The sequence below is a fragment of the Schistocerca piceifrons genome, chromosome 2 (genome assembly GCF_021461385.2).
Source record: "Schistocerca piceifrons isolate TAMUIC-IGC-003096 chromosome 2, iqSchPice1.1, whole genome shotgun sequence".
Classification (NCBI taxonomy): domain Eukaryota; kingdom Metazoa; phylum Arthropoda; class Insecta; order Orthoptera; family Acrididae; genus Schistocerca; species Schistocerca piceifrons.
Window position 1 is genome coordinate 230,672,852 of NC_060139.1, and position 9,625 is coordinate 230,682,476.

Sequence of the window (9,625 nt, forward strand, 5' to 3'; positions counted from 1 at the left end):
TTATATTCTTCTTGATGTCTGAGGGTATTTCGCTTGTCTCATACATCTTGCTCACCATATGGTAGAGTTTTGTCATGACTGGCTCTCCCAAGGCCATCAGTAGTTTTAATGGAATGTTGCCTATTCCCGGGGCCTTGTTTCGACTCAGGTCTTTCAGTGCTCTGTCAAACTCTTCACGCAGTATCTTATCTCCCATTTCGTCTTCATTCACATCCTCTTCCATTTCCATAATATTGTCCTCAAGTACATTGTCCTTGTATAAACCCTCTATATACTCCTTCCGCCTTTCTGCCTTCCCTTCTTCGCTTACAACTGGGTTGCCATCTAAGCTCTTTATATTCATACAAGTGGTTCTCTTCTCTCCAAAGGTCTCTTTAATTTTCCTGTAGGCAGTATCTATCTTACCCCTAGGGAGACAAGCCTCTACATCCTTACATTTGTCCTCTAGCCATCCCTGCTTAGCCATTTTGCACTTCCTGTCGATCTCATTTTTGAGATGTTTGTATTCCGTTTTGCCTGGTTCATTTACTGCATTTTTATATTTTCTTCTTTCATCAATTAGATTCAATATTTCTTCTGTTACCCAAGGATTTCTATTAGCCCTCGTCTTTTTACCTACTTGATCATCTGCTGCCTTCACTACTTCATCCCTCAGAGCTACCCATTCTTCTTCTACTGTATTTCTTTCCCCCATTCCTGTCAATTGTTCCCTTATGCTCCCCCTCAAACTCTCTACAACCTCTGGTTCTTTCGGTTTATCCAGGTCCCATCTCCTTAAATTCCCACCTTTTTGCAGTTTCTTCAGTTTCAAACTGCAGTTCATAACCAATATATTGTGGTCAGAATCCACATCTGCCCCTGGAAATGTCTTACAATTTAAAACCTGGTTCCTAAATCTCTGTCTTACCATTATATAATCTATCTGATACCTTTTAGTATCTCCAGGCTTTTTCCATGTATACAACCTTCTTTTATGATTCTTGAACCAAGTGTTAGCTATGATTAAGTTATGCTCTGTGCAAAATTCTACAAGGCGGCCTACTCTTTCATTTCTTCCCCCCTATCCATATTCACCTACTATGTTTCCTTCTCTTCCTTTTCCTACTGACGAATTCCAGTCACCCATGACTATTAAATTTTCGTCTCCCTTCACTACCTGAATAATTTCTTTTATCTCGTCATACATTTCATCAATTTCTTCATCATCTGCAGAGCTAGTTGGCATATAAACTTGTACTACTGTAGTAGGCATGGGCTTTGTGACTATCTTGGCCACAATAATGCGTTCACTATGCTGTTTGTAGTAGCTTACCCGCACTCCTATTTTTTTATTCATTATTAAACCTACTCCTGCATTACCCCTATTTGATTTTGCATTTATAACCCTGTAATCACCTGACCAAAAGTCTTGTTCCTCCTGCCACCATACTTCACTAATTCCCACTATATCTAACTTCAACCTATCCATTTCCCTTTTTAAATTTTCTAACCTACCTGCATGATTAAGGGATCTGACATTCCATGCTCCGATCCGTAGAACGCCAGTTTTCTTTCTCCTGATAACGACGTCCTCTTGAGTAGTCCCCACCCGGAGATCCGAATGGGGGACTATTTTACCTCCCGAATATTTTACCCAAGAGGACGCCATCATCATTTAATCATACAGTAAAGCTTCATGTCCTCAGGAAAAATTACGGCTGTAGTTTCCCCTTGCTTTCAGCCATTCGCAGTACCAGCACAGCAAGGCCGTTTTGGTTAATGTTACAAGGCCAGATCAGTCAATCATCCAGACTGTTGCCCCTGCAACTACTGAAAAGGCTGCTGCCCCTCTTCAGGAACCACACGTTTGGCCTCTTAACAGATACCCCTCCGTTGTGGTTGCACCTATGGTACGGCCATCTGTATCGCTGAGACACGCAAGCCTCCCCACCAACGGCAAGGTCCATGGTTCATGGGGTTCTATATCTGGCAAATTAAAATCTCCACCCAGAACTATAACATGGTCGTGAAGTCTACTCGAAATATTTTCCGAATTTTCCTTCAGGTGCTCTGCCACAACAGCTGCTGAGCCAGGGGGCCCATAGAGACATCCAATTACCATGTTTGAGCCTGCTTTAACCATGACCTTCACCCAAATTATTTCACATTTCAGATCTCTGTCAATTTACTTCGCTACTATTGTACTTTTTATCCCTTGAAACACGCCTCCCCCATTACTGTCCAGCCTGTCTCTGTGGTATACATTCCAATCTGAGTTTAGAATTTCAGTACTGTTTACATCTGGTTTCAGTCCACTTTCTGTCCCTCATACTATGGTGGACGTTGTGGCCGTTTATTAATGAAAGCAGTTCTGGGACGTTTCTATAGACGCTCCTGAAGTTTACTATTAGCACGTTAATATTGTTATTCCCTGTTGCGTTTTGCCTGCTACTACCTTGTTGCGTCTCAGGAGGCGTCTTGTCGGGCCTAGGGAGGGAATTCTCTAACCTAAAAAACCCACATGTGCACTCCACACATACTCCGCTACCCTTGTAGCCGCTTCTTGCATGTAGTGCACACCTGACTTATTCAGGGCGTAATGGTTCTTTATTTACGTGACCATTACGGCAATCCAACCCCACTTCTCGATACCAGTAATATCGTACTACTCTTCTGCGAAGTAACAAACATATTTTTGTGACAATATTCACATTTGGTTTTATTAATGTATAGGTACTCCGATGTATCGATATATTACAGTGATATGGATCTTTTGTGTATTCATTTCTGTCAGAATGTCATAATCTTTGACTTACTTGTAACCGTTGTGGCACAAGTGCGCACAGAGCAGTCTTTGTTTCACTTTTCAGAAGTTAAGTTGTTATTTCGCTTTGTAAAAGAACAGTCAAGTCTTGTGTTTGGTTAAAGTGGAAATTAAATATATGAAGATTGATACAAAACTGTTTTCTTGATGATGTGACAATTAAGGAGAAGTATATATGAATTTACAAGAAGTTTAATAAAAATGTGGATCGTGAACACCAAGTCAAAAATTATTTCTACCATACCATTGTTCTCACGTGGGATCGTTTGATGATTAAGAATTTCCTGAAAAACGCATTTGTTAGGTCTTCAAATATTGCTAAAATACAGATCTGGGCATTCTAGCAGTCAAAGTGGAATCACCCTAGAATCAACAAGATGAGCCATAACAACTTCGACGAAACCTACATGGGAATCCATTGATAAGTGCCAAAATTAATGACTTTTTTACAGTGACTTCATTATTTCCATTCTGACGATACCATCCACAGTCAATAACTTTGTTGTTGCCCGAAAAAGTGAACATATGCTGCGTGAGCAACATTATTAATCTGTTTTCTAACCTTCTTTGCAAGTGGTGGTTTTGTTAGAAGGGGAACCCTACATTTCTCCACCTGATAATGGAGGTCGAGAAATTTGCACCCCAGATCTCCACAGAATCATCTGAGCCTCTGGTTTAAGCCTTCCACTTGGCACCAAACCAGAGGACCGCGATTGGTTCTGGGAACGATACTACAAATAGTTTGCTCAGATTCCACCACGCAAGCGAGGCTTTCCGCCATCACAAACTCAGCCAACCACCTATATGAACTGAGGATGACCTCTGAACCCAGACGGCAGGAGTCATTGGTGCTGACATGAGCAACAATTTGGAGTCGGGTGCACCCAGTGCACTCTATCGCTGCCAGCAGGGCCTCCTCCACATCTCGGATGAGACCCTCTGACAAGCAGACAGAGTGAACACTGGCCTTCTTCCCCGACCTTTCCACTATCTTCCTAAGGGGCTCCATCACCTGCCTAACGTTGGAGCTCCAAATCACTAATAAACCCCTCCCCCCGTGTGCCTGCTCGGACCTTGCTGAAGGAGTGGCCACATGTCCACTCACAGGCAGAGCAGGTGATGCCACATGGCCAGCCTCCACATTAGCCCTCCGCCTCATGTGCCGCGAACGCCGCTGATCCTGCCACTCCCCTTGGGGAGAGGGTGACCCAACCGCGCCCGGCACCTGCAAAGATGTCTCGACAGCAGGGACCGTGGGCGAAGCATGTAACACCTGGGGTGTACCATGCTACGCACCAGACCCCCACTGCCGCTACACTCCGAGGCAGCAGCCTGAAGACGGCTGACCGCAGCCATCACCACGCTCAGCTGTTCGCAAGCAATGGCCAGCTCCTCTGTATACAGCAGTCACACATCCTATCCATCCTAAGAAATCAATTTACTGTAGAGAGTTAATCAACTTTTAACTAGACTGCTAATTCACTAAACGTGGCTGATAGCTGACTAATCTGTGGTTACTAGACCCTTCTTGTTGAAAACAATGAAAATAAGCACTACCTGTCTCTGGACTGTATTCAAAACAAACGCTAGCACTACTGGCACTACAGCTGACTAAAGGGACTCTCTCTGACTGTATTCAAAACAAACGCGAAATCAATGGAAGACTATTACTAGTACTCGAAAATTAAAGCTTCCTAATATCAAAAACACACGGAAGCAGAAGTGACAAGTAAGAAAAATACAGTTAATACTTAAATTAACGTAGATCGCTGCACAGCAGATGTGAAGCAGACGACAGTTACGACGACACTGACCTCAAGATATCGCACTTGTATAGACCCTCTATATACTCCTTTCACCTTTCTGCTTTCCCTTCAAAACATTATGAGAAATAAAACAACAAGACCCTATTAAGATAGATTTATACTGCCAACTGAATCCAAAGAAAATTAAAGAATTTGATGAATGAGAAACAAAGGACATTATATATGCAATAGACAATTTCTTATACAAAAAACAAGCACTGAAAAATCGATACATAACAATGCACCAAAGTTCAGGTGACAACCAATATGTCCAGTGTGTGGAACAGCCACAGAGCTCTAAGACATAACAGAAAGAGCATTATTAATTAACAACACCAGTGAATGATTTTTTAAATTTTGTTTTGTAACAAAGTATCCTTTGCCAAATAACAAATATTTTTCCACATACCTACAGCCTGCGCATTACATTTTCCTAAAATTGGTGGAATTTTATTGTACTAGAAACATTAACTTTGCAACCTTATGGCATTATCAGTAAAATTACTTGAGTGGGTATTTGATACGGATAGGTAGGATTTTTAAACTTAATGGTGCCTTTCACATGCACTATTACTCAAAGTAATTTTAAAAGCAGTCATTGCCTTAACATTGTACTGCTTTCTAAACTTCAGTCACTATCAGTGATACCACCTGAGTGGGTATTTGAAACTGTCTCGTATCTTGGAAGTAATTTGGAGGGAATATATAAACAATGAAATAATGTACCTATCGTTAACTAAATGTGTAAAACTGTATAATTAAGTCTTGAATGTAAACTGTATAATGATGGTTACTGAAATGTTCTGATCAGTAAAAATTTTACATATTTATATGTACTTCAGTATATGTATAATGATGATGTGTGTAAAATGTAACAATTACTAACTACTAAAAAGTTGTATTTATATATATTGGATTGGATTGTTTTGGGGAAGGAGACCAGACAGCGAGGTCATCGGTCTCATCAGATTAGGGAAGGATGGGGAAGGAAGTCGGCCATGCTCTTTGAAAGGAACCATCCTGGCATTTGCCTGGAGCGATTTAGGGAAATCACGGAAAACCTAAATCAGGATGGCCGGACGCAGGATGGAACCGTCGTCCTCCCGAATGTATGTATATATATGTATAATGTATAATATAAAAATTGGTAACAACTGTTATGAATATGTAAAATGTATTTTGCCGAAACAAATTTCATGGTAAACATGCTGAACAGCTAATAAATAAACATATGAAACATATGAAGGAGTAGCTCAAAATCTGTTGTTGACATATGACAAAAGTTACCAAACTGCCCTGAGGGTTCATGCATCCAATGGCTTAATAATTGACATCCATCATTCCTGCAACGGTAATTGTAAATAAAATCATGTTGGTAGCATTTTAATTATGGTAACTGATAGCTTACACCCAATTTAAAACTTAGTGGTTCTGATGTGTGTGAAATGATATAGTCCACTACCTTCTTTTACATGGTTTCCTTCTTTATTTTGCAATGACAAAATAAAATTATTCACGTTAATAGCAACTCTTCTCATAGGTGATGTGTTTGCTTACAACAAGTTACAGATAATACTATTGTACTTAAAAATGATTACTGTATCTAGATTGACAGAAGGAGGAATTAAAAAAACTAGTTGATGTAGACTGTATGTACTTAGTTCATCCTCAGCACAAAATTCTAGATTTGCTTGAGCATTGTGTTTTCACAAACAGGTAGTCAACCATATTTAAGAAATGTTCAAGGACTGAACATTCCTCAATTTTCTGTTGTTGCGTAGTACAAAAAAATGTATCTATAAGCAATATAATTATTTTGCAGTACCAGTGAGGCACATTGGTGTTAATGTAATATGTTTACGAACTCCACCGCTGGTGATGAATGTTTACTATCAGCCGCTCGATTTTGTATTAAATTAATACATCAGCTTTGTGAGTAAATAAAAAATAAAAGTACATTTTAGAATACAGTGTAGCTGTAAACTAATAAACAGAGGTCAGAGACTAATGAAATAAAATAATATGGTGGTACCCGCACTATCATTACTAAATAGAATGGCTCTAGCAGATGGTTGGGATGCCTAGTATCTTCTCAAGAACATTATGGCAAATGTTGCGAGATGTAATTGACGTCGCGGTAATCTGCTTGTTTCCATATGAAACTTCTGTGAACCCACTCGACTGGCGGTTCTTTAGTAGCAGATGGAAACCATGTTTTGTTAAACGGCTTTTGAGTTTTCTGTCATACCACCAGATATGCAAATGCCAATTTTCAATGCTGATGGACATGTGGCTGAAAGAGAGTCTAAAGATGTGACTGGGATCTCTTCAATGTTATTAGTTCTATCTTTGAACAGACGCAACGCGCAAAGTTGACAAGTACAAAAACACGTGTGTAATATGTAAACAGTTGTTGAGGACGAAGTTATTTGAGTTGGTGTTGTGTGTTCCGTAGGAGTAAGTGTTGAGAAACAGTGTTTACCACACAACGAAAATGAGTTTCGCACGCTTCAAAGAAGTGATAGAAGAAGACGATACCGTTATACTTTATGTAAACGTTAACAGTATGCATGCATTGAAAGTGACACCACAAATAAAAAATAAAAATGGGGCTCTTGTGTCAAATGTTTTCCAAACTGTTTATGGCGCATTAAAAGTAGATTCTCTAATTGGTAAAAAATTTGGAAGCAAAGTTAAATTAACTAAAGGATGGGTATACGTACTTCACCCAACACCGGAATTGTGGACTCTAACTTTACTTCATAGGACACAAATCATATACACACCGGATATTAGCATGATAATTTTTCAGTTGGAGCTAAAGCCGGGAAGCATAGTTATTGAAGCAGGAACTGGAAGTGGCTCGCTCTCTCACGCCTTGATCCGAACAATAAAACCATCAGGACATTTGTTTACATATGATTTTCATGCTGCGAGAGTCGACGTAGTTCGGGAAGAGTTTAAGGAACATGGTTTGTCAGAGTATGTATCTGTTGAACACCGTGATGTCTGTGAGGATGGTTTCGGGGCAGCTGTTACAAATCGTGCAGACGCCGTATTCCTTGACTTGCCAAAGCCTTGGGATGCAGTACCTTATGCTGTTGCGGCTTTTAAAAAAATCGGCGGCAGATTTGTATCGTTTTCACCGTGTATAGAGCAAGTGCAAAACACTTGCAAGGCTTTGAGTGAGAATGGATTTTTCGAGATAGTGACAATGGAATGTTTGCTTAAAGAACTGAATGTGCAAGTACGTGCCATGCCCATTTTGAATATAGGAGCAAAAGAAACAACCTCGCAAAAAACTTACAATACTGCTTCACCTGGACTTTCAGTGTGTGGACATTCTGGCTACATTACAGCAGCGACACTACCACCTCGCCAAGACTGAGTTGTTTACTGCACTGTAGTGAACGTCATAAGTGGTAAGACGTATAAATTTTTCAGGGGAACAGTGGCTGTTTAACCACAATCAGTGGTAGAAAATGGATTAGTATTTTCTCTCAACAAAATTTTTTTTAAATGGCTGACAACCCGATCGACTAAAAGTTGTTAAAATGTATAAACTGTAATAAGTCTTCGAATTTGTTTAGTAGTCATTTGGTTTCCGATACTGATAGTTATCTAAGCGCCAGAGAACAGTTATGAAATAAGTTAAAAGTCATGAGCATTGTATGAAGTAGTAGAAATATACGATTGTGAAAGGAATAAAGCAGTGTTTCCTTAACCTATCAGTATAAAATATACAGACTGAACTGAGTTCAGTAACAAACTAGAACAAGCTACTGTGAATAAGAATAAAAACTTACCTGTATAAATGAAAATGCATTTCAGTCATAATACATTAAAACAATTTCATGGAAACCATTGATTATCATGAATAGCCCCATTTTCATTTACTCTTCTTCCATTAATATGACTTCTGTTTTTCAAATGTTGTGCAAAGTCTTGAATGGATGTGATGTATCAGTTAATGGCTACATTTCTACTGTGTACATATCAAGTTGGCGTATAATTTTGTAGATGCTGCTGCTGTTCCAACTCATTCATGCATTGATTACTTTGCTGCATCAGTAGGATTGATATGTCAACACTGACATTTTAAGTGGAGGCCACATGGATCATAAAGATGTGAGCCCACCCTGCACTTAGACCACCATGGAGTGAGAAGTGGTTTGAAGAAAACAAGTGTAGGCATTAGATAACTTACCTTTATTTTGTGCACCTATGGAAGCTGATGTAACACTTGGAGCAGATGAACCCTTAAATGTTTCATATAGTCCAAACAGAAACTCGAATCATCTTGTATGAAGACATGTTCAGTAATGGCACTTCAATGGAAGTGTGTTAAATATGGAGCAAATGTAGACATTTGACATGCTACAGATCAGTTTAGTCACAGGGAGGGGGGGGGGGGGGGTGTTCACTGAACTTCAGCAGCCCTCCACACCCAATGGCCATGCCATGCAATACAGTCTTGCAAATTTATCTTTGCTTCAAGTTACAACCCCACTCATGCAATGTAAGTCCATAATAGATTAGTTAACAAAGCAATACCTTGCTGTTAGACTGATGACATCCTCATCAAGGCAAACATATAATGAATTTATGAAGTAATTAAAAAAAAGACAGAGTAAAAACTGACAATACAGGGTTCTGTGTGGGCATGCTGTTATTATGAACTTGAAAATATCAAACCACAGGGTGGGATTAGGGATCTTCATGAAGGACATAAATGTAACTTTTGAATGCACTACATGTATTTAGAAAAGAAGAAATATTGTCATGACACATTCATCTCGTAAACAAACTTGTCACACTCCAGTCTAACATACACTATGTGATCAAAAGTATCCAGATACATGTCTGAAAATGGACTTAAGTGTTCATGGCGCCCTCCATCGCTAATGCTGGAATTCACTATGGTGTTGGCCCACCCTGAGCCTTGATGGGAGCTTCCACTTTCACAGGCATACATTATACATTCTCGAAGTGCTGCACTGAGGAAAGGTATCAATGT

The 9,625-nt window shown here is 39.6% G+C and overlaps 1 protein-coding gene across 1 annotated transcript; it reads left to right on the forward strand.

Annotated features, from left to right (window-relative positions):
- Positions 1 to 6,968: 6,968 nt before the first annotated feature.
- On the forward strand, positions 6,969 to 8,383 carry LOC124776972 (tRNA (adenine(58)-N(1))-methyltransferase catalytic subunit TRMT61A). The gene has a single exon (XM_047252213.1). The coding sequence runs from the start codon at positions 7,103 to 7,105 to the stop codon at positions 7,994 to 7,996; it is 894 nt and encodes a 297-aa protein (XP_047108169.1). The 5' UTR covers positions 6,969 to 7,102; the 3' UTR covers positions 7,997 to 8,383.
- The last annotated feature ends 1,242 nt before the right edge of the window (positions 8,384 to 9,625 follow it).